Here is a 25802-nt window from a genome sequence, read left to right on the forward strand (position 1 = left end):
GATTTACATCTTCAGAGATAAAAGGAGTTATATTCATGAAAAAAATCATGTAATGCTATGAAAGAACAGAGAATAAAAAGGGCACTTAGAAATGAAGGTATAATAAAAGAAATAAAGTAATCTGATAGTCATTTGTCCAGTTATGTAGGGCTATGAGCCCCACAGGGTCATGGGGTGTCCCTTACGCTGTGCTGAGGTGCAGTATTCGAGAACTAAAGAGACAGGACACTAAAGAACTGGAGAAGAGCAGCTGGACTCGGGGTCCTTGCCGCCTATGAGCAAGGCCCCGAACATCCAGAAATGTCCGTATTTATTGGGTACAAGGCAGCGGGGCAGGATCGTGAGTGAGGTCACCCATAGGCTTAATGATAGGGCATACATAATCACGTGAGTAGCAGGCAAGGGGGCCAGCCCACTAGGTCACGTGGGCAGAGAGATGGGCTGTGTGCAGTAGGGGGCCATGCCGTGCACAGCAGTAGAGGGTCGTGTACAGAAAAGGGGTCCACCCCCATTAGGTCATCGAGGCAAGGAGGTGGGCTGTGTGCAACAAGTGTCATGCCCAACGCTTCTTATCTGGGGGCTGGAGACTTCCAAGGATTTCTAATAGAAGGATACTGTAAGCCAATGCAGTGGGAGCTGACAGACTTGTGCTCTTCTCTTAAGATATTTATGGGAGGATGATTTGAGCTAGCACAGAAGCAAGAAAAGCTTGACAGGGTGTCCAGCTGCCATGACCGGTTCACACCAGAGGGGTTCCTCTCCCTCGGTTATTTGCGAGATCTCAGGCCTGAGGCCTACTTTCTACAGGAACTGGAGGCAAGGTACTACAAGTCCTTTTTCAGGAGGAGAGGCTCTTGCTCCAAGCCTGCCATATGCCCTTTCAGGCAGGGACGCCACCGCCTGGGTCTTTGGTTCTTGTCCTGGTCTGGCTGTTTTCCCATGTACTGCTTCTGTTTTGTGGCTCTTCTGGGCATTCCTCCTACTACAAACTATTATATGGTTATATAGAAGAAGTCTATAAATCAGCACTAAATGTGTAGGTACAGCTCTGACTACAATACCTATAGAATTATATAGAATATCTGTATCAGGCGTCCCCAAACTTTTTACACAGGGGGCCAGTTCACTGTCCCTCAGACCGTTGGAGGGCCACCACATACTGTGCTCCTCTCACTGACCGCCAATGAAAGAGGTGCCCCTTCCCGAAGTGTGGCGGGGGGCCAGATAAATGACCTCAGGGGGCCGCATTCGGCCCTTGGGCCGTAGTTTAGGAATGCCTGATCTATATGATTATATAGACTATAATATTGATATGACTACATAGAAAGATTATATGGAACTAAGTATGCTAGATATAAGTACTAAGTATGTTTATATAAGCTAGATATATTAAGCTGTAAGTTATTATATGATTATATAGAAAAAGGAAATAGCTGAGTAATAACACTATAAACTAAGATATTCTTCAGGCACTAATTGTGCCTGGGGTTTGCCCAGCTCTCCTTCCTCCGTGTCCATGCTGGGGGTCACCTACACAATTAAGTTGAAAAAGTCACAGAGAACGTAGAACAAAAAGATGAAGATATAGAAAATAGGCCAGCCAGGTAAGAAAAAAACATTAGCCAAGAAGGTCCACAACCGAACAAATTTTTTAAAAAGAAGAGATACGGTAAGGTGGGAGGCAGAAATGATCACATTAATAATACCAGAAGAATTCCCATAACTGAAGCACACATATTTCAGGATTGAAATACTGATCAATAGAAACGAGAAAAGATCCATAACCAAGACACTCAATTGTGTCTTAGAACACTGAGAAGAAAGAGAAGATCCTAAAGCTTCTTGAAATAAAAACAAAACAGAAACAAAAGCTGGTTACGTTCCACGAAATTTAGTGGCCTGTGAAGGAGAAGGAAATATAATGATGCAGAGTTTCTCAACAATTTTGTAAGCTAAAATATTGTGGAGCACGCCCTCCAATATTCTGAGTGAAAGTCATTTTCAATCTTGAACTCTGTGCTCAGCCAGAATAAAAGCCGTTTCAGACATGCAAGCTCTGTGGGAAAAAAAGACCTGGCAGCAACCTCCCTCAAGGATTTATTGGCCTTCTACAACATGAGGGTATATAATCAAAAAAAAGGAAGACACAGATTCAGGATATACAGAACTCATCTCAGGAATGAGGAATAAGACCTTGCTCAGATGGATGTGGAGGAGACCCAAGGACATCAGCTGAGAGCTGTGCCTTCCAAATTTGGATGTGCATAGGAATTACCAGGGGATCTTGTTGCAATATAGATACTGATTCAGTAAGGCTGGGTAGGGCCTGAGATTGGCGTGGTTTGTTGTTGTTGTTTGTTTTGTTTGTTTTTGAGATGGAGTTTTGCTCCCGTCGCCCAGGCGGGAGTGCAGTGGCGCGATCTCGGCTCACCGCAACCTCTGCCTCCCAGGTTCAAGCGATTCTCCTGCCTCAGCTTCCCAAGCAGCTGGAATTACAGTCATGCGCCACTACGCCCGGCTAATTTTGTATTTTTTTAAGTAGAGACGGGGTTTCTCCATGTCGGTCAGGCTGGTCTCGAACTCCCGACCTCGGGTGATCCGCCCGCCTCGGCCTCCCAAAATTCTGGGATGACAGGCGTGAGCCACCACGCGCGGCTGAGATTCGGCGTGTTGAGGCCGCTGCTTCAGGGACTGCACTTTGCATATCAGGGGTGTAGAGAAAACATGATCCACACTGTACCGACAAGGCAACGGCACAGAGACAAACGGAGACAGACGGACATGTATCTCCTTCTCGGTGATAATCGGGAATGAACGAGCGTAAGCCAGTAACCGCATCGCAGGGGACGGAGAGGGCTGGAGGAGAAGCAGAAAAGGAAGAACATTGCCGGTAAGTAGGAGTGAAGCAGGAACCAGGAACGGGCCGTCTCGAGGGCCGCCGCGTACGTCCCACCTTGCCTCCAGCAGACACCTGAAGAGGAAGCTTGCGCCGCCCCAGCGGACTCCGACGCAGTCGTCTGGGGGTCCCCGGAGCGGCCTTGGCAGGTGCTCCGCAAAGTCCGGCTGCCGGCCACGCGGACCGAGCGCCTTCCGCGCGCCCCGCAGGGGAGTGGGCGGGGCCTCAACGGGCGCCGGGCCCCGGGGGCGGGGAATGGGCGGGGAATGGGCGGGGAATGGGCGGAGCCTTTCCCTCCGCGCCCCTCCCCTCCCGCGGCGCGCCCGGGCGGCGCTGGGATCCGGCCTGGAGGCTTTGCAACCCCGCAGCAGGTGGCGGCGCCCGGGAGCGGCCGCGGATCCGGGAGTTGTGCCGGCGCTGCCGCTGCAGATGCTCGGCGGTGGCGGGAAGCGCAGCCCCGGCGGGACGGGGCCGCAGGTACCGCGGGAAAGGCCGTGCGGGCTCCGCGGGGCGCTCTGGGCGACAGCCGGGGCACCCGGAGGCGGTGCGTGTCATTCATCCAGTGACTGTGCGGCCTGCTGCGGGTCCGGGGGCTGCGGTCGCGGCGAGGGTCCTGCCCCGGGCGCTGTGTCGCGCTCTGTAGCGGGTGCGCCAGAAAGTAGCTCCTCTTGGCCCCTTTCCTGGGGAAACGGATTGGACGAACCGACGGGTTCATTCATTCTCGCAGCCGGGTTGATGGGGAACCGATGGCGCAGCAGACACTGTGCGGGGCGCTGCGGGTTCGGGGTCCGCCCGGCTGCCCCTGCTGCCTGCAGAGCCCCCGCCCTGGGGAGGAGGGCGCGCAAGCGAAGACGTATTCTCCTGTGACTGTTGTGTTTGGGATTATAAAGCCGGTGTGTAGAAAGTGCTGTGGAAACGCTGAAGGAGGATGTCACAAGTCCCGGGGGTTGTTAGAGAAGACTCTTAAGACAACTCTTTGAAAATGTGTTTTGAAGGTCTAGAAGTAAGATTCTGAGCCATGATAGTGCAGGAGATGTCTGGGCCGCGCAGAGCGTTCGGGTTGGCGGGACAGGGGCAAATGGGAAAGTACAAGTGACCTGATCGTAAAAGCGCCACTGACCGGGAAGGAGGAGAAAGTTTGTGCATTCTCTCATACTTCACTAGGATTTCGGAAGTTCTGTAACCACCACAGTAGCAGTAAGGGGAACCAGGCAGGAAAGAAGTGCCATTGTGACAACTCAAGTTTGAGAAAAATGACTCTGGCAGTGTTAGAGATCGGACAGGGTGAGGCATTCTTACAAGGCTTCAGTAGCTGTTAAAGGGCCATGAGTCTAGGCATTCTTCATAGTGGGTCACGCATTCTAGGAATGCCAGGGTCAAGGAGAAGTGCAGCCTCTGAAGGGGTCAGCTGTCCTAAACTCTAGTCGTTAGGGATACGGAGATGCGGAACTGGTGTGTGAGTTAAGGCACAGCTGAAAACATTCCCTCTTTGAAGGTGCAGTGACGAACTGTTTTGGTGGAGTGATGTACGTAACTAGAAATACAATCCCAGAAATGAAGTGAGTCTATGGTGACTATAACCACAATGGCCAGCATTTGTGTATTATGTGCTAGTTCTGTGTATTTTTACATGTAACATTCCTTGTAACAACCCTATGATATAGGTACTATACGCCCTTTTTGCAGATGAGAAAACAAGGCACAGAGAGGTTCAGTAGCTTGCCTCAGGTTGGAAATCAGCTGAGTCAGGGGTCAACCCAGGAACCTCCCCATTATGCAAAACTCCCTTTCAGCAAGGCAGACAAAGCGTTTTCTAACATCTTAAGTAGCAGGCAGTCTTTGAAAGCCTGACCAAAGACAGTTGGAAAAACAAAAGATAGGACAGCTCAGGACGTCATAAATTCCTACTGTTCTGTATTTGCAGTTGGAGAAGCAACATAATAAAGTGGTTGAGAATCTGCGGTGAGCCAGATTTAAACCTGAGGTTCAAGCCCTTCTCTTCCACTTCCTAGTTAGGGACGTCGGAAAGTTACCCTCAGTTTCCTCAGCTGTAAGGTGAGGTTGATAGTATCTACTGCATGAGACAGTTGAGGATTAAATGAGTTAATCCACAGAAGGTGCTTAGAACAGTGAAATAAAGCATAAAATAAATTCTCAATAAGTATGACTTACTATTTGTTTTTACAATTACATTATCTTTACTATTACTACTTGCTACTATTGATACTCACTTTTGGATTCATTTTTCAACAGCCTTTTTGTTCAATGCAATTTCTTAAAAAATCAGATGCATTATAATCCTTGGCATAATAAACTGTTGCCATTGTTCAGTTCATCATCGGTTTTTTACCTTATTTATGTTAAGTAATGTAACAAACACCTGGAACCCTTTGCCCAACACCCCTCCCAAAACTGAAATAATCATTCTACAAGTGTTCCTCTCCTATCCATTCAGTCTTCTTTCTGTCACTCATGTTCAATGTAGCTATCCTGAATTTCGTTTTTCCTTGCCTTTTAAAAATAGGCTTATCTCCTGTGAGTGTATATCTAAACAACATTTAAGTTTTTGAACTTCATAAAAAGGCTATCATGCTACATATAATCAAGAAATTTTTCCCTCATTAAAAATATTTAATATAGATTGGTCCATTTTGTGTAGCCATACAGTAACCATTTGGTAAATGAAGGAGATTGGTTCCAGGACTCCCACATATCCCAAAATCCGAGCATACCCAACTTCCAAAGTTGGTCCTGGGGAACCCGAGTATACAAAAAGTCGGCCATCACTCTAAAGTGGATTTCACATCCAAAGAATACTGTATTTTTCAAATCTGCATTTGGTTGGAAAAAACATTCATGTGTAAGTGGGTCCACAAAATTCTAACCCTTGTTGCTCAAGGGATAACTGTAATATTAAGTGTAATAGTCTATTGTTTGGAAGCCTTATAACTCTTCTCCTATCAATAGGTATTTCATTTGTTCTGTTTGGTTTGCTCTTGGAATCATTGCCATTATGACCATTCTCTGTCATCTGATTTCATCAATACATTTTGTAGACATCGAATGATACCTCACATAACATTAATAAACTTAAGCCAACTGGGAAAACTGAAGAATATAAATATGAGAAATATCTATGTCAGAATTTCTCAACTTCAGCACTGTTGACATTTGGGGCCAGTCGTCTTTGTTGAGGATGCCTACCCTAGGCATTGTAAGATGTTCAGCATCAGCCGGGTGCAGTGGCTGACACCTGTAATCCCAGCACTTTGGGAGGCCAAGGCGGGCAGATCATGAGATCAAGAGATCAAGACCATCCTGGCCAACATGGTGAAACCCCGTCTCTACTAAAAACACAAAAATTAGCTGGGCGTGGTGATGCACACCTGTAGTCCCAGCTACTTGGAAGGCTGAGGCAGGAGAATTGCTTGAACCTGGGAAGCGGAGGTTGCAGTGAGCCAAGATCGCGCCACTGCACTCCAGCCTGGCGCCTGGTGACAGAATGAAACTGTCTCAAAAAATAAATAAATAAATAAGATGTTCAGCATCCCTGGTCTCTGCCCCACTAGATGCCACCAGCACCCTTCTTCCAGTTCGTTACAACTAGATAGGTCTCCAGATGTCCCCTAAGGGGCAAAATCACCGCCAGTTGAGAACCACTGCTCTCGGTAGGAAGAATAAAAAGGAAATAACTTAATCCAAAAAGAAAGAATCTGGTTCCTAGAAAGCAAAACAGATTGCTGCTTAGAAAACTTAACAGATGGAACCTCCAATTAAGCGTAGTATCTTTACAGAAACGTATCGGATATCTAACAGGCATTCTAAAACCCAGTGTACTGAACCTGTATTAAGGTGGTGCTAGAGATGAGTATTGTAACCTCATCCTGGCATTAAAAGGCCTTTTTTGAAATGACTGGATTTTGGACCTAGAGTTAAGTGCTGTTCTGCTGACTTTGTTAGGAACTGTGGATGTTTAACATTGTCACTAACCTTCCTTCCTTATTTGAAAAATCAAAAGAGAGGTATCTGTGTAAGGCTGAGTAATAATTGTTATGAATAGCTCAGACACAACTCTGGATGTTGCCGAAGAAACAGGTTTCTAACTGATGGCTTGCTTCTATCCAGTTACTTCTGACTATTTATTTCTGGTGTCATCAATGAATCTGTTTAAAAGATTCACACCTTTAACCAAAAGAGGGCAAAACCTGCCCTTTCCTGATTCCTCTCTTCTGGATCTTTACTATTTCTTTTTTAACTTTTTGTTTTTTATGGTTTCTATTATTTAGAAAAATATATTTAAAGACTTGCTGTGTGGATTCCTCTGAACCACCATATAAACTACTGTATTTTCTGTGCCCAAATGAATTCCCAGATTTTACTCAAATACCATTTAGAGTTTGAAGGAGTACACATGTATCTCATAGAGTTGGGTGAACAAGAGTGAGATTGTCAGGCAAGGAAAGTTACTGAAATTACTAAAGATATTATGGAGCATTAGAGTTTTGTGTGCCAGTTTTCAGTGTGGTAAAATCAGTTGATGTGAAGAAAAGGAAATTCTGTGAAGCCAATGTCTTCAGGGACCTTCAAAAAGAAGTAGAAAATCATCATAAGCTCTCTTTACCTGAAGATTCCTATCACTTCTGGAAGTTCTGTGAAGACCTTGATCCTGAAAAGCCAGCTGGTGAGTTGCTCCAGAGTCATTCTTGCGTAAATGGAAAGAATTATGTAATAGGCAACAAGCTGGATATGGTGGCTCACACTCTGTAATCCCAGCTGGGGCAGGAGGATCACCTGAGACCAGGAGTTTGTGACTGACCTGGTCAGCAGAGCAAGACTTCCTCTCTACAAAAAAATTAAAGGAAAAAAAAAAGAAAAAAAAAAAGCTAGGCATGGTTGCATATGCCTATCGTCCTAGCTGCTTGGGAGACTGAGCTGGGAGGATCCTTCCTTGAGCCCAGTAATTCAAGGTTGCAGTGAGTTATGATGACTCCAGCCTCTGTGACAGAGGAAGAACCTGTCTCTGAAAAATATAATAATTGGCCAGACCTGGTGGCTCACGCCTGTAATCCCAGCCCTTTGGGAGGCCAAGATGGGCAGATCACTTGAGGTCAGGAGTTTGAGACCACCCTGGGCAATATAGTGAAACCCTGTCTCTATAAAAAATAGAAAACTTAGCTGGGTGTGGTGGCGCATGCCTGTAGTCCCAGCTACTCGGGAGGCTGAGGCACGATCATCGCTTGAACCTGGGAGGCAGAGGCTGAGAGATTGTGCCACTGTAGTCCATCCTGGGTGACAGAGTGAGCCCCATCTCAAAAAAGAATACATATATATAATAATTGAAGAAGCCTGACCAAGAATATAAACAGTTCATAGAAAAGGAATGGTTTCCAAGATGTTTCTAGTAAGAGAAAATATAGTAAGAAATACAGATTAATGCTGTTGTAATGCCACTGTCACCTGTTTTATTGGCGAAGGCAAATAAATTCATTACATTCTGGGGGAATGGGAAGGAAAGCAAGCACTTTCATACGTTGCAGGAATCTGAGTATGGCTTAACAGTTCTGCTTCCAAGCACTTTACTTATGGATTCCACAAACTAAGAATTATGTTTGAGGATATTGACTTAAACGAAACATAGGAAGCGGCTTCAATGCCTACCCATGACACGTCAATTTAGTAGATCTTCATTGTTTTAAAAGAATGAGGCAGATTTCTAGGAAATAACCAACTCCCATGCCTGAAATATGTTAAGTGCAAAAGAAGAGTGTATTGAATATGCTGCCATTATTATTTAGGGGAAAAAAGCGGGGGAGTGCACACATCTCCTTGTATACTTTTCTATGTGCTTAATTTGTCTCTGAAAGAATAAACTGTTAACGGACTGTGATCATTACTTTACACTATACACCCTTTTGTATTGTTTAAATTTTTTAACTGGTAAGCACTGTCATACGCTATTGAAAGAAATGGATATTGGTACATATTCTGACTTTTGCCAATAGGTCACAACTGTCTTTAAAAATAGTCATGTCTGTGTACAAGCACTTATTAGCAAAGATGTTCACTGAAACGTTTTTAGGACAGAAAAAAAATAGTAAATGTCCATCAGTAAGAGACTAGATGGTTACCTCTTTATAATGCAGTATCATGCCCTATTAAAAAATACCGTAAAATAACATTGAATAGCATGGAAAAATATTGAGAAAATTTAAGTGGGCTGTAGGGAAGACAGGCACAGATAACAAAACAACCGGTCTCAGTTTGTTACATATTTGTATCTGTTTATGGGGGTGGAGAGTATGGATATTTGTTTTGTTTGAGACGGAGTTTCGCTCTTGTTACCCAGGCTGGAGTGCAATGGCGCGATCTCGGCTCACCATAACCTCTGCCTCCTGGGTTCAAGCAATTCTCCTGCCTCAGCCTCCTGAGTAGCTGGGATTACAGGCACGCGCCACCACGCCCAGCTGATTTTTTGTATTTTTAGTAGAGACGGGGTTTCACCATATTGACCAGGATGGTCTTGATCTCTTGACCTCGTGATCCACCTGCCTCGGCCTCGCAAAGTGCTGGGATTACAGGTGTGAGCCACCGCGCCCGGCCGGATATTTGTGACTGTATACTAGACTGTTAACTGTGTTATCTTTGGCTAATGAGATGGATGCTTTTAGTTTTCTTGTGGCTTCCAGCTGAGCTGGACTACTTTTCCTGTCAAGTGATCTCTATGCTTCTATTCATGGCGCTGCCCGTTCCGGGACTTTTGTGCTTTCTTCATCCTTGCCTCCTTATAAAACTGCGTGCTGTCGCCTGAAGTGCTCCCCTCCCTCTTAGAAGCAGCAAGGACCCATTTGAAGTTATACATCGTACATTTGCACAGACTTCATGTCTTTGTGGTTTATTAACACTCCCTGTCTGTGATTTGTGAATAGAGAAGGAAGATGGAATCATCTAGGGTTAGGGTTGGCCAAATAGATTGCCAAAGAGTCAAGGGAATCTTGTGTGATTAGCTGAGGTAGAGGAAAGGGGGATAGAAATGTTTTTTACTCTTTTTTTTTTTTTTTTTTTGGAGACAGAGTTTCGCCCTGTCACCCAGGCTGGAGTGCCATGGTGCCATCTTGTTTCACTGCAACCTCTGCCTCCAGGGTTCAAGTGATTCTTGTACCTCAGCCTCCTGAGTGGCTGGGATTACAGGTTTGAGCCACCACACCCGGCTAATTTTTGTATTTTTAATAGAGATGGGGTTTTGCCATGTTGGCCAGGCTGGTCTTGAACTCTTGACCTCAGATGATCAGCCCGCCTCAGCCTCCCGGAGTGCTGGGATTACAGGTGTGAGCCACTGCACCTGGCCTGTTTTTTATTATTAATCCACACATTTTTGCTATCTATCTTTCTGTCCCTTAACGTGTGTATACTACAAGTATTTGAGGCTAACCGCAGTGTGATAATGGGCCTATGGGAATAGAAACCAGCCTTGCTTTGGCTAAAGTAAGAAACAACAGGAATGTTTAAAATGTGAAGGTAATTCAGTGATAAATTCAGAGGAAATGGTAAACCTAAATGCTGCTTTTCTGTTACTCTGACTTCTTTTTCCATTGAGTGTTTATAACTGACATCTTCACAGGTAACTCAAGATTTTCTTTTACTTTAGAAATGTTTTTAAGACAATTGCTTTGAAGTAGTTTACTAACTAAAAGGATTATTTCGTATCTGCCTCCAGAAGGTATTGTCTAAATTTATTTTCTTTATAGATTCACTTTCTGCAAGCCTTGGACTTCCATTAGTTGCTCCTTATGATATCCCTGCTAGAAAACATAAAATGAAGAAAAAATCAACAGGTCTGAATTTTAACCTTCATTGGAGGTTTTACTGTGATCCTCCTGAGTTCCAGACCATTACTGTTAGAGATAAGAAAACTCAGTATCACATGGGGTATTTCAGGTAAAGGATCTTTTCTTTTTGTTTTTTTGTTTTTGGTTTTTTTTTTTTTTTTGATCGACGTTTTTTTTCTTTTTTCTTTTATTTATTTATTTTTTTAATTGCATTTTAGGTTTTGGGGTACATGTGAAGAACATGCAAGATTGTTGCATAGGTACACACATGGCAGTGTGGTTTGCTGCCTTCCTCCCCCTCACCTATATCTGTCATTTCTCCCCATGCTATCTCTCCCCACCTCCCCACCCCACACTGTCCCTCCCGTATTTCCCCCCAACACACCCCAGTGTGTGATGCTCCCCTCCCTGTGTCCATGTGTTCATTGCAGCACAGTTTACAATAGCAAAGACCTGGAACCAACCCAAATGCCCATTGATGATAGACTGGGCAGGGAAAATGTGGCACATATACACCATGGAATATTATGCAGCCATCAAAAACGATGAGTTTGTGCCCTTTGTAGGGGCATGGATGAACCTGGAAACCATCATTCTCAGCAAACTGACACAAGAGCAGAAAATCAAATACTGCATGTTCTCACTCATAGGCGGGTGTTGAACAATGAGAACACAAGGATCTTTCCTTCACCTCTAGAATACAGCTGCTGTCCTGCCAATGAGGACAAATAGTTATTCACTAGCTTCACCCAAGATAAAAGGCCTGTTTTCTCCTGTTGGTGGATATATGAGCCATCTGCTGTTCTTGCTGTTACCATTTTGATCTTTCCTAGGATGAGTAAACTCTTTTTTGTTTTTTAAATATACTGACCATATATTTTTTGCCAGTGATAAAATTCAAGGTTTCAAACAAAAATTAGATTGAGAAACTTGTAATACCACTGTAAGCTCAGTAGCATTTTTTTTTCATGATATTATGTAACGGAGTGAATTTGACATGTAAGTTTCAACATGTACATCTATATAACTTAGTGAACCACTATTTCCAAAGAGCACTGCATGATGCCATATCACATGCATGGGTACAAATTTGTTTGCGTTCAAGGCAGTCTAATGGATTTAAAGTCACAGCACAAAGTGTTTATGTTCATGATTATGGCTTCAGTTGCACATCGTACCTTATCTTTGTTTTTTGTTTTGGCTTTATGTTTGTTTTGTTTTTGTTTTTTGTTTTTTGTTTTTGTTTTTGAGGTGAAATTTCGCTCTTGTTGCCCAGGCTGGAGTGCAATGGCGTGATTTTGGCTCACAGCAACCTCCGCCACCCAGGTTCAAGCAATTCTCCTGTCTCAGCCTCCCGAGCAGCTGGGATTACAGGCACATGCCACCATGCCCTGCTAAGTGTGTATTTTTAGTAGAGACAGGGTTTCTCCATGTTGGTCAGGCTGGTCTTGAACTCCCAACCTCAGGTGATCCATCCGCTTCAGCCTCCCAAAATGCTGGTATTACAGATGTGTGCTGTGCCTGGCCCATTGTACCTTATCTTTAAGCATCACACAGCAAAGTGTTACCGTAGGTGTAGGCAGAGACAAAAACTTACAGAGATAGTGACAGTAATGTGATACGTGTGGGAAGGCAGCTACCAAGTGCCTTCAATAGCGGCAGAGGTAAAAGAGGATATTTTGTATCGGCTTCGATGGACGCCTAAGGACTTACTAGAAAGAATGCGAAGAAGGATGTTTTAGGTAAGGGAGCTGTATGTGTGTGAGAGTGTGGAAATGTGTGGCACAGGGGGCTTGAATGGCTATATGCCATGCCAGAGTATTGAGGAAGATGTAAAGATTGATTCACATAGGACTGACATGATCCCATTTGCATTTTATGGTTGATATTAACAATCCTCTAGACATACAGCTGATAGTAATTGAAGGTAAGATTTAGTGTAACTGTGTGCTGTAATCAGAAGTTAGGTTTCGGTGGCTTGGGTTTCTGTGGCACTTCAATCTACCCGCTCTACTGATAACTCTACTGGTTTAATCTTCCAGTGCTCTGAACTTGGGTAAGTTGATTGTCCTCTGTGCCTTTTTTTTTTTTCCTGAGAAGTAAAATGAAGCTAAGACTAGCACACACTATAAATGTTCAAAGCCCTTTGATAACAGTGCTGTCGGGAATGCTAGAAACTCTCAGATGTTGGCAGTGAATCATGAGTTTCTTCCTAGGAGTTGCTACTCCCTGCAACTTTCTTCCTGGGGGTCTGGCGCACCCTTCCCGCTCTTCATTTTACTCTTGACCTTTTACCTTGAAGGCAAAATCTTAACCTGCTTATGATAAAATAGAAAATTATTTCTGTAAGTGACATACACATGCTGTATATTCACGTACTTTTGAAAATGACTTTGGGGCGCGGTGGCTCACGCCTGTAATCCCAGCACTTTGGGAGGCCGAGGCGGGGGGATCACGAGGTCAATAGATCGAGACCATCCTGGCCAACATGGTGAAACCCCGTCTCTACTAAAAATGCAAAAATTGGCTAGGCCTGGTGGCGCACGCCTGTAGTCCCAGCTACTCAGGAGGCTGAGGCAGGAGAATTGCTTGAACCCGGGAGGCGGAGGTTGCAGTGAGCCGAGATCACACCACTGCACTCCAGCCTGGCGCCTGGCGACAGAGCAAGACTCTGTCTCAAAACAAACAAACAAACAAACAAACAAAAAGACTTTGGATTATGCTTTTGTATAAGATTATAAAGTAGCTCTGCTTTCCTTTTATGTTTTCTAAATTTTTCTTAACACAAATTTCAACATTAAAAAAAATCTGTTGACTTTAAATGTTATTGTAACAGGATTCTCTAAAAAAAAAAAAAAAAAAAAAAAAGGGCTGGGCACGGTGGCTCACACCTCTAATCCCAGCACTTTGAGAAGCTATGGTGGGCAGATCACCTCAGGTCAGGATTTCGAGACCAGCCTGGCCAACATGGTCTCTACTAAAAACACAAAAATTAGCCGGGCGTGGTGGCACACGCCTGTAATCCCAGCTACTCGGGAGGCTGAGGCAGGAGAATCATTTGAACCTGGGAGGCAGAGGTTGCAGTGAGCTGAGATCCTGTCATTGCATTCTAGCCTGGGCAACAAGAGTGAAACTCCATCTTAGAAAAAAAGTTTCTTTTTGAGACAGAGTCAGGCTAGAGTGCAGTGGCGCGATCTCAGCTCACTGCAACCTCCCTCCGCCTCCTGGGTTCAGATAATTCTTGTAGCTGTGAATACAGGCGTGTGCGCCACACCAGGCTGATTTTTGTATTTTTAGTGGAGACAGGGTTTTACATGTTGACCAGGTTTGTCTTGAGCTGCTGACCTCGAGTAATACCCCCACCTCAGCCTCCCAAAGTGCCAGGATTGCAGGCATGACATACCACGCCTGGCCCCTGAAAAAGTTTTTTGATGTCTACTTTTTCTGTTAGGTCAGACTTCTCCATAGCAGTATGCCCTATCTTAGTATCAAGCGATACAACTTAAAACTTGACTAATCTCAGCTTTGTAACTATCCCTTATGTCTTTATTAGAGTACTAATATAAATTTGAACTGTATTTGTTCTTTCTGTGACTGCCATTTTTTAAATTAATATTGCTTTTCTCATTTGAAAAAAAACTATTAGGGACTTTGAAAGAAGTTTTGGTAATTGTTCTGTGGACTTATTCTTGCATGGAACTTGACATGTTTAACTTGGCTCAACTTCCTGAGGTCTTTGTACTTAGTACAGTGGCCTGCCACGTAATGAGGACTTCTACTTCTTTTTCAGATTATTTCTGAAGAAAAATATCTTAAAGAAGTAACAGATAAAAAAAGAATGCCAATCACTTGAAAACCATCAATGAGAAACTCACAGAAGCAGCCAGAGAACTGGGGTCCTCACTGGAACAGAGAACCATGCAGTTGAAACAGAGAGAGAAGAAAGCGTGGCTTCAATCTGTTGGCCTCTGTTTTGCTGTTTAGCAGATTTTTTCCCCCTCTTGATTTCTTCTTGTCTCTACTCTACCCTTCTCTTCTCTAGCCCTACAGAAGAGCTGGACGCTGTCCCTCGCGGGTGCTAGGATGATGCCACTGAAACAGGCGTCAGATGGCTCCTTTGGGTTGGTACACTGATGGAATGGCGTAACTACTGATACCGCTGCTGTGGCTGAATAACTCATGCCAGTATTTGCCACTCTTTTAATCTTGTTTATCAGTTAATCACTTCATAAAGTGAAACCTGCTTTGTACATCATGAAATGGACACACGTACATTTTCTCCAGTAAACGTGTATCTAAGCAGCGCTTCCTTTTTCTTCTTTATCCCACCATTTCCTTTTACATCTCTCGTCATGCCTGCAGTGCAACGGGAGTATTTTGTAATGGAGCAAATACTTCTTAGGGTTGGATCCCTTTGGTTTTTCAGCTGTAGATTTCAGAGTTAAGTTAATGACGAGCTGGAAGATTTCTGCTTTGGAGTAAATGAGAATTCTATGGGAGTCTTTTCTTACGGTCTCTGAGGGAAAGAAACATTTGTTACTGGAATGAGGGCTCCCCAGGCCCCTCCAACCTCTCACTGTTTGTCTGCCCTTGCTGGTTCATCTGAATGTTCTTAGCTACACGGAGAACTTGTTATTCCTTAATAAACTAGCACTGGTGTACCTTAGTACCTTAGTACCTTAGTGTACTTAGGTATGAAATCTTCAGTTCCTTCTCTGTTGTTGATTCAGCTTCAAGGATGACATTGTGGTAAGTTCTAGGCATGCTTTCTTTAGCCCTATAGACTGGAAACTTGTCTAAAACATACATTTTAATGAAACTCATTACAACATGACATTTTAAAAAATAAGATTTTATATGGCCATTTACCTTTCTGGTTTTCTTAGGAAGCTTCTCCCACCTTGTAACGAGGAGGAAGGGTCGAATTTGTAGCCTAGTTAATCCTCATTTGTTTTGACTAAAGTCTGAGCATCCATACACATAGCAGCTATTAGCAAATTATTTAATCAGTCTTATTTTTCTACCACAAGCTGTAATTTGTTTCAGAGGAGATTTTCTTAATTCTTCCCCATAAATAAGATATTATTGAGGTTTCTATTTCATAGATATTCTTGTCCTAGACCCCTCCCCATGAAGTTTTATTTTAGTATTTGTTCTTTATCCAAAAACAGCAGGTAAAGACAAAGGCAAAAGGAACTTACAAGACAATCCTGTTTTTAATCCTTCCTGTGGATGATGATACTTTCAAATCCTTTTCTGTTATATGTAAGGTTGTCCTTTTATTGTTTTTGTGAGATCTTAATTTAATTCCAATTTTTCTACTGAAGAATTCAACTCCACTAGTATATGTGAGTCAGTGGCTTTGCCCTGGGGTGTGAGCGTAAGAATATATTCACTCTAGTAGGATAGAGCCTGCACAGCACACTAGAAATCCGTGTTTTTATACTGAGAGTAACTTAGCATACTTTGGAATGCAGAGTTGTTGTGAGTTACATCATTTGACTCCCTACATCAAATCTGCAAAGTTGGAATTATCATTCTATTTTATAGATAATGAAATTCAGGGTTGTAGAGGTTTTGAGTCTTGTCCAAAATCTTAAATGATGCATATAAAACCCAGCTTCGTATTTTCCATATTTGGCATTCTTTCCATCCCATCTTCTTACTGATTGGCTCTCTGCCACTTCACCTTTTCCATACCTAAATTTCTTCCTAAGGAACACTGGTTAAATGATGCATAAAATGACGGTGTGTCACTCTATCCGCCTGTGATCTGATGCTTCAGATGTCACCCACCCCATACAGTTGACACTGAATACAAATGACAAATTCTGCCTTAAGATGACAGAATTTGTCACCTTAGTCTTCATAATAAAATTATGATTCTGATGACTTCCTAATTGATACCTCTTTATGGACAGTTAGTACAGGTAATCATCCGTGAAAAATCTGAACGTGTATCTACCGCGGTTCTTACCGTACGTTGTTCAGCCTGAGTTGGCAACTACAGCACTGTTGTCTTTTTCTTCCATTATCGCGTTTTATGTCCTGCTTTTTACGCCAATGAATACGTTATGTCTATCATTTCATATTGCCCATTTAAGGTCTACCTCATAATGTTGAGTGGCTGCAGAATACTGTGTTTATGTTCAAAGTTTGGGTTGCTTAAGATTTTGCACAAATACGGACAACACTGCCACAGATATCCTTTTATACCTTTATTTGCATACTTATCTGGTTTTTTTTTTTTAAATAATAAATTCCTAGACGTAGTATTGCCAGGTCCAAAGTAGTTTGTGTGTGTGTGTGTATGTGTTTCTGTATGTGTGTGTGTGTTTCTGTCTGTGTGTGTTTCTGTGTGTGTGTGTTTCTGTGTGTGTGTGTGTTTCTGTATTGTGTGTGTGTTTCTGTGTGTGTGTGTTTCTGTGTGTGTGTTTGTGTGTGTGTTTCTGTGTGTGTATGTGTTTCTGTGTGTGTGTGTGTTTCTGTGTGTGTGTGTTTCTGTGTGTGTGTTTCTGTGTGTGTGTGTTTCTGTGTGTGTGTTTCTGTGTGTCTGTGTGTATGTGTTTCTGTGTGTGTGTGTGTGTTTCTGTGTGTGTGTGTTTCTGTGTGTCTGTGTGTGTGTGTTTCTGTGTGTGTGTGTTTCTGTGTGTCTGTGTTTCTGTGTGTCTGTGTGTGTGTGTGTTTCTGTGTGTGTGTGTTTCTGTGTGTGTTTCTGTATGTGTGTGTTTCTGTGTGTGTGTGTTTCTGTGTGTGTGTGTTTGTGTGTGTGTTTCTGTGTGTGTGTGTTTCTGTGTGTCTGTGTGTGTGTATGTGTTTCTGTATGTGTGTGTGTTTGTGTGTGTGTTTCTGTGTGTCTGTGTGTGTGTGTTTGTGTGTGTGTGTTTGTGTGTGTGTTTCTGTATGTGTGTGTGTGTTTCTGTGTGTGTGTGTGTGTTTCTGTGTGTGTGTTTCTGTGTGTGTGTTTCTGTGTGTCTGTGTGTGTGTGTTTCTGTGTGTGTGTGTTTCTGTGTGTGTGTGTTTCTGTGTGTCTGTGTGTGTGTGTTTCTGTGTGTGTGTGTTTCTGTGTGTGTGTGTGTTTCTGTATGTGTGTGTGTTTCTGTGTGTGTGTGTGTGTGTGTTTCTGTGTGTGTGTGTTTCTGTGTGTCTGTGTGTTTTTGTCGTTTTTCTTTCCTTGTTTCTAATTTTGTGGGATTTTCTTTAGTCTTTTTAGTTTTTTTCATACTGGTAGGTATAAAATTCTGCACTGTTTTAATTAGCATTTCTTTAATTATAAAGAATGTTAAATATTTTTCACTTCTCTGTTGGCCATTGTATTTTAAAAAAAAAAACTGCCTGAACTCTGCCCATTTTTCTATCAGGGTTAGAATTAGTCTTTTTTGTACATGTGTTGTCATTTGGATATTAGTCTTTTCCTTTGTTAGACTTCCTTATAGTTTAAAGACATTAATTTTTATTTACTGTTATAGTTTGCAGATATATTTTATCAGTTAATTTGTCTTGTCGTCTTGATTTCACTAGATGGAATTTTTTTCAATTATTATACTTTAAGTTCTGGGACACATGTGCAGAACGTGCAGGTTTGTTACATAGGTATACATGTGCCATGATGGACTGCTGCATCCATCACCCCGTCATCTACATTAGGTATTTCTCTTAATGCTGTCTCTCTCTTAGCCTCTCACCCATCAACAGGCCCCAGTTTATGATATTCTGTCTCATTGATCTGTCTAATATTAATGGTGGGGTGTTAAAGTCCCACTATTATTGTGTATATAGATTTTTTATTTTCATATAGTTAACTTTTTCTTTTCCATCACAAAATTATTTTTTAAAATTTTACCTTCTACTAGTTTTATGGTTTTATTTTTACTTTTAATTCTGAAATCCTACTGCACATGATCTTGATATAAAGATTAAGACAAGACAATGACTTTGTTTCTTTCCCAAGTGATAACCAGTTGTCTAATAACTTCCTTTGAATAATCTGCCCTTTCTGGCAGCTTAATAAAGGATAGTGAAGGAAGCAAGAGACTGGGAGAATGGGAAGATTCGAGAGAAAACAGCTTTAAGATATAGAGACTTAGATGAGAGGCTTTTAAAATTGGAGTTTGGTTTTTGGGTTGTGTCCTCCCTCTGCCTTGGAAACTTTTCACTGAATGGCATGAAGAAGTGGAAGATTTGCACAGATATTTTGTTATAGGGAAAGACCTAGAAATAATGCCACTAACATGAACTAAAGGAAGAATAAACTGGAAGGATCGTGGTGGTGGTTGTAGGTAGGCCCGTTTTTGTCTTTGAAGGCTGCACTTGATAAAAGCTCACCGGTTATGTGATTGTCATCCGTAAAAGACACCACAAACCTAGAAACTGCCTTACTTTTGGGAAGTTTGCAAACAAGGCTAAATATGCCAGGTAAAAATAGGGGCATCTGAATTTGGCAGGAGATCTGTCCTGCCATATCTCCTTGCTGACAAAAACTGTTTCTGTCTTTCTTATAGACCCAGGTTCTTCTGTGCTTTCTACCAAGAAGGTACTTTGACCTTAGAGGAACCAGATGTTTTAGCTTGCCTTCTAGGATGTGTTGGGTTCTTCCTTAACAAATCAGGAGGCAGACTTCCAAGTGACTGCAACAATTAAGAGAAGCCAGTTATTTCACCGTTCTGTGATTACTTTGAGTGTTTGACTTTGAGCTAATTTTCTTTTTCTTTTTGTTGAGATGGAGTCTTGCTCTGTTATCCAGGCTAGAGTGCAGTGGCGTGATCTCAGCTCACTGCAACCTCTGCCTCCCGGGTTCAAGCGATTCTCCTGCCTGCTAGTAACTGGGATTACAGGCACCTGCCACCACGCCTGGCTAATTTTTGGTTTTTTAAGTAGAGATGCGGTTTCACCATCTTGGCCAGGCTTGTCTTGAACTCCTAACCTTGTGATCCAGCCACCTCAGCCTCCCAAAGTGCTGGGATTACAGGTGTGAGCCACTGTGCCCAGCCACTTTTAGCTAATTTTTAAGAAAAAAATAGTGTTAAATTTTTACCCTGGAGTCCAAATTTACTGGGAAAAGAAAAAAAAAAAGTCATTGAATTACTTTTTGGCAGATATGTTCAGGGTTTATGTATTTTGGGTTTTGTTTGATGTCTACTTACTATAATTACATTTTATTCTTTTCTTTAACATAGGTTGTGACAAAGACCTTTCATGGAGCCGACTTGATTGTTCCAATAGATAAAAATGGTGTTGGGTACAGAGAGCTCTCTAAAACAGATGGTAATGTATTTCATATGTAACTGTGTGCATATCCGTGCATGCATACGGACCTTATATTGGGAAGTAGGTATGTCCATATACCTTTTGTGAGGCAGTTGCTAGAGCTCAATAATAAAGAGTAAGCTTAGGTTTTAGAGTTGATCATTCCTGAATTAAAACTGCGTTGGTAGCTGTCTGGCCTTGAGCAAATTATTACTAATATTATTATTTTTGAAAAAGCTCAAGCATTTTATTTCTTTTTTATTGTACTTTAAGTTCTGGGGTACATGTGCAGATCTTGCAGGATTGTTACACAGGGACACACATGCCATGGTGGTTTGCTGCCTCCATCCCTCCGTCACCTACATCAGGCATTTCTCCCAATATTATCCCTCCCCAACCTCCACACCCACCACTGTCCCTCCCCTACCTCCCCACCCCCCAACAGACCCCAGTGTGTGATGCTCCCCTCCCTGTGCCCATGTGTTCTCATTGTTAACACCCGCCTGTGAGTGAGAACATGCGGTGTTTGGTTTTCTGCTCTTGTGTCAGTTTGCTGAGAACGATGGTTTCCAGATTCATCCATGTCCCTACAAAGGACATGAACTCATCCTTTTTAATGGTTGCATAGTATTCCATGATGTATATGTGCCACATTTTCTTTATTCATTCTATCATTGATGGGCATTTGGGTTGGTTCCAAGTCTTTGCTATTGTTAACAGTGCCACAATGAACATACATGTGCATGTGTGTTTATAACAGAACAATTTATAATCCTTTGGGTATATACCCAGTAATGGGATTGCTGGGTCAAATGGAATTTCTGTTTCTAGATCCTTGAGGAATTGCCACACTGTCTTCCACAATGGTTGAACTAATTTACACTCCCACCAACAGTGTAAAAGTGTTCCTATTTCTCCACATCCTCTCCAGCATCTGTTGTCTCCAGATTTTTTAATGATCGCCATTCTAACTGGCGTGAGATGGTATCTCAATGTGGTTTTGATTTGCATTTCTCTAACGACCAGTGATGATGATATTTTTTTCATATGATCATTGGCCTCATAAATGTCTTCTTTTGAAAAGTGTCTGTTCATATCTTTTGCCCACTTTTGAATGGGTTTGTTTTTTTTGGTTTATTTATTTATTTTTTTTTTTTTTGTAAATCTGATTTAGTCTTTTGTAGATTCTGGATGTTAGCCCTTTGTCAGATGGGTATGTTGCAAAACTTTTTTCCCATTCTTTTGGTTGCCAGTTCACTCTAATGGTTGTTTCTTTTGCTGTGCAGAAACTCCTAAGTTTAATTAGATCCCATTTGTCTAGTTTGGCTTTTGTTGCCATTGCTTTTGGTATTTTACTCGTGAAGTCCTTGCCTATGCCTATGTCCTGAATGGTATTGCCTAGGTTTTCTTCCAGGGTTTTTGTGGTGTTAGGTCTTATGTTTAAATCTTTAATCCATCTAGAGGTAATTTTAGTGTAAAGTGTAAGGAAGGGGTCCAGTTTCTGCTTTCTGCACATGACTAGCCAATTTTCCCAACACCATTTACTAAACAGGGAATCCTTTCCCCATTGCTTGTTTTTGTCAGGTTTGTGAAAGATCAGATGGTTGTAGATGTGTGGTGTTACTTCCAAGCCTCTGTTCTGTTGCTTTGGTCTACATATGTGTTTTGGTACCAGTACCATGCTGTTTTGATTACTGTAGCCTTGTAGTATAGTTTGACATCAGGTAGCATGATGCCTCCAGCTTTGTTCTTTTTGCTTAGGGTTGTCTTGGCTATGTGGGCTCTCTTTTGGTACCATAAGAAGTTTAAAATGTTTTTTTCCAGTTCTGTGAAGAAGGTCAATGGTAATCTTAATGGGGATAGCATTGAATCTACAAATTACTTTGGGCACTATGGCCATTTTCATGATATTAATTCTTCCTAACCATGAGCGTAAAATGTTTTTCCATCTGTTTGTGTTCTCTCTTATTTCCTTGAGCAATGGTTTGTAGTTCTCCTTGAAGAGGTCCTTCACATCCTTTGTTAGCTGTATTCCTAGGTATTTTATTCCCTTTGCAGCAATTGTGAATGGGAGTTCATTCATGATTTGGCTCTCTGTCTGTTATTGGTGTATAGGAATGCTTGTGATTTTTGCACCTTGATTTTGTATCCTGAGACTTTGCTAAAGCTGTGTATCAGCTTAAGGAGATTTTGGGCTGAGATTATGGGGTCTTCTAAATACACAATCATGTCGTCTGCAAAGAGAGACAATTTGACTTCCTCCTTTGGTAATTGAATACCGTTTATTTCTTTTTCTTGCCTGATTGCTCTGGCTAGAACTTCCAATACTATATTGAATAGGAGTGGTGAGAGAGGGCATCCTTGTCTAGTGCCAGATTTCGAAGGGAATGCTTCCAGTTTTTGCCCATTCAGTATGATATTGGCTGTGGGTTTGTCATAAATAGCTTTTATTATTTTGAGATACGTTCCGTCAATACCGAGTTTATTGAGAGTTTTTAGCAGAAAGTGCTGTAGAATTTTGTCAAAGACCTTCTCTGCATCTATTGAAATGATCATGTGGTTTTTGTCTTCAGTTCTGTTTATGTGGTGGCTTATGTTTATAGATTTGCGTATGTTGAACCAGCCTTGCATCCCCGGGTAGCTTTTTGATGTGCTGTTGCATTTGAGCAAATGATTTAACCCCACGAAGCCTTGTCTTTTTCATCTGTAAAATGAAGTTAATTACATTCACTTCATAGGGGAATTTAGGGTGTAAACAAGTATTAAGATACTTAGCAAAATGCTTGCCTCAGTGCCCAAAATTTGATGGTTATTTTTAAGAATTGAAAGAAGTTCAACCTATTGCCTGCTTTTGGGGAACTATTTCTGAACCTTTGACGTTACAGTCAACTTGCAAAATAGAAATGATTGAAATAGTGTGTGTTTTGAGGGTTCTTTGCGAACATGTTTTCATCTGCATGTAAAATGATTTACCTTTCTGAAGCCCAAGATCTTGAACTACTTCCTCTATAAGCATAAAAACACTTTCAGAACAGACCACTGCACATGATCTAGTTATTGCTACACTGAACATCGAAAATGAAAATCACATCTCAGCTCTTTCCCCTGCTCTCCATTCCCTTATAGTGAACAGCCCTGTTGGTTTCCTGTATTGATCATCCTGTTCTGGGAGGATAGAGCGTAAAGGAACATCAAAGTTAGCACCTTTTCGAGGAACCACGTGTTTTTACCCAGCACACGTATCTGGCCATCTCTTTTTTAGAACAGAACTAACTAGCCTTGGTAGTTACCAGTCTCTGGGGTTGTGACCTGGACATCTGCATTTAGACCAGCTCTCTAAAGCAGTTTTCAAACTTTCCTATACAGAGTCTCCAGCTAGGAGATGGTGATGTCTTAGATGGCAGCTATTCATATGGACCTGTTTTTGTCATACCCCTGCCACTTAGAGCAGTGCCATAGGGATGAATGTGGCTGAGCTCTCCAGGGGGATGGCCACTGAGTACCACACATGTGGCTGCTGCCACTGAGGAAAAACGTTTGTCATTTGTGTTATTTTTTACCTTTTTTTTTTTTTTTCTTGGTGACAGGATCTCACTCTGTCACCCAGAATGGAGCACAGTGGCACAATTATCCTATCTTGGCCTCCTGAGTAGCTGGGACTACAGGTGTGCACCATCATGCCTGGCTAATTGTTTTTTTTCCTTTCCGTAGAGACAGGGTCTTACTCTGTTGCCCATGCTGGTCTTGAAATTCTGAGCTCAAGTGACCCACCTACCTTGGCTTCCCAAAATGTTGGGATTACAGGCGTGAGCCACTGCACCGGGCCTGTAATTTTGTATAATTTTCATTCGTTTAATTTTGTAAATTAAAACAGAATTAAATGTTTCTTGTATTGATTATATGTTGACATACTACTATTTTGGAAATATGGGTTAAATAAAATAACTTAATGTCACTGGTTTTTTGTTATTCTTTTAGCTCCTCCTCTGGCCCCACCTGCTTCTTCCTTCATGTGGATACTGAAAAAAATGTAGCCCATATTCTGTTTCTTTTAGACAGGCTGATCTGTCCTGTAACTCTTCTTTGAAGCCAGAGGCACTTTGTCTCTGATGGGACCAGTGTGGGCTCCAGCCACTGGTCAGCCTTCTTATTCTGCTCTAAGCCATCTTCTCTTCATGTCTCTGCTCAGAGAGAGAGCTTTAAAAAGCATGATTACGATCTCATTTGGGGAAGGTTGAGCACATTTGCTGTAGTGGTGGGCAGTCTCTCAAACTTTTGAGGTGATGAATGGTCAATTGTAGTGCCTTGGAGTAAAGCCTGTTACCCTAGTGTAGTTGCGTTTCTGGGGTTTTATGTCCATGTCTGATATTCTAGGCATTAGAGCCTTCTGTACTTGATTAGTTTTGAAGTGGTGATGGCAAAACGTAAGAGTGAAGGACCTAATCTTGCTCTTGCCTAGTGTCGTTTGCAAGGAGGTATAACTGACGGGCAGTTTGTTAATGTGACAGTGATGAGCAAATCACAGTTGAGTTTGTTCTTAACCCTTTGAAGCTTCTTACAGTAACGCTTTAACTTAGCAAATAAGATACCTTTTATTGAGCAATTCTTTTTATTTTATTTATTTATTTTAGGCTAGTCATATTGAGCAATTCTTAAATGTCAGTGACATGAATTAAAAGCGATGTACACATATTTAATTCTCACCCAACTCTTTAAAGTAGGTCTTATTCCTGCATTCACAAAGGAAATAGACCCAGGGAGCTCAGCATTAGTCAGTAAGAGCTCTAGTTTTGTTTTGTTTTCTTTTCTTTTTTTTGAAACAGAGTTTCGCTTTTGTTGGCCAGGCTAGTTGCAATGGTGCAATATTGGCTCACTGCAACCTCTGCCTCCTGGGTTCAAGCGATTCTCCCACCTCAGCCTCCTGAGTAGCTGGGATTACTCCTGAGTAGGTGGGCGCCCACCACCACTCCTGGATAATTTTTGAGTAGAGATGGGGTTTCACCATGTTAATCAGTCTGGTCTCAAACTCCTGACCTTAAGTGATACACTTTAAATTATTTGCTAAAAGAAGACCAATAGGTCTTCACTTCCATAGCCACCCTGATTTGTAGAGGCGGCCTGGAGCACTGTGAGAGATTCTAAGGGTCCCAATTAATCAGCTACACCCATGGGTGTATCACCCTCTGTCCCACAGGGAGGAACCACTTATTTTCCATCCTTAAGGAGTTTTTTGGACAAAGCCTCATCTGTTTCCTTGAAATGATCGGCACTGATTTTTCTGAAGAAAGGAAGGTCACGAAGCTTACGTAAAACAGTTTAATTTTTAAAAGGTTTCAAACCAACAAATACGTCACTACTGTTTATAGATAGTTAGAAATGTAGGTGGTAACATTTGCCATTCATTCAATGTGATACTGGTCTACCACAAGTGGGAAAGGGGACAAAACACGTTTTGTGACTCAGGTGACGGCATGGATTCTGTATTGTCATCAAGACTGAATCAAATAATGTTCATAGACTAGGGTTAATAGCCCTAGTATATAGTATATTTTTATAATACTATCCTTGGTAATTTGTGTGTGTGTGTGTGTGTGTGTGACAATGTCTTACTCTGGCACCCAGGCTGGAGTGCAGTGGCATGATCATGGCTTACTGCAGCCTGGACCTTCTGTACTGGGGTGATTCTCCTACCTCAGCCTCCCAAGTAGTTGGGACTAGAGTTGCCTGCCACCACATCCAGGTAATTTCTCTACTTTTTTTTTTTTTTTTTTTTTTTTTTTTTGTAGGGACAGGGTCTCGACACTTTGCCCAGGCTGGTCTCAAATTCCTGGGTT

General features: G+C 42.2%; 1 protein-coding gene across 1 annotated transcript; it reads left to right on the forward strand.

The window, feature by feature from the left end:
• Nucleotides 1-3253: 3253 nt before the first annotated feature.
• HPF1 (histone PARylation factor 1) lies at nt 3254-25278 on the forward strand. Its single transcript, XM_074395693.1, has 10 exons — nt 3254-3373; nt 5815-5821; nt 6986-6991; nt 7431-7577; nt 10642-10831; nt 15453-15471; nt 16644-16700; nt 19043-19137; nt 19224-19255; nt 25163-25278. The coding sequence occupies exons 1-10, from the start codon at nt 3326-3328 to the stop codon at nt 25276-25278; spliced, it is 717 nt and encodes a 238-aa protein (XP_074251794.1). The 5' UTR covers nt 3254-3325.
• The last annotated feature ends 524 nt before the right edge of the window (nt 25279-25802 follow it).

This window comes from Saimiri boliviensis, chromosome 3 (genome assembly GCF_048565385.1).
Source record: "Saimiri boliviensis isolate mSaiBol1 chromosome 3, mSaiBol1.pri, whole genome shotgun sequence".
Classification (NCBI taxonomy): Eukaryota; Metazoa; Chordata; class Mammalia; order Primates; family Cebidae; genus Saimiri; species Saimiri boliviensis.

Bases quoted from the DNA above. Each gene is read 5' to 3' on its own strand.
- HPF1 (XM_074395693.1), top strand. From the start codon at position 3,326: ATGCTCGGCGGTGGCGGGAAGCGCAGCCCCGGCGGGACGGGGCCGCAG. The intron at 16,701-19,042 runs GTACGTTGTTCA...ACTTGATAAAAG, and splicing joins TATCTACCGCGGTTCTTACC to CTCACCGGTTATGTGATTGT. The intron at 19,256-25,162 runs GTACTTTGACCT...TCTGTCCCACAG, and splicing joins CTGTGCTTTCTACCAAGAAG to GGAGGAACCACTTATTTTCC.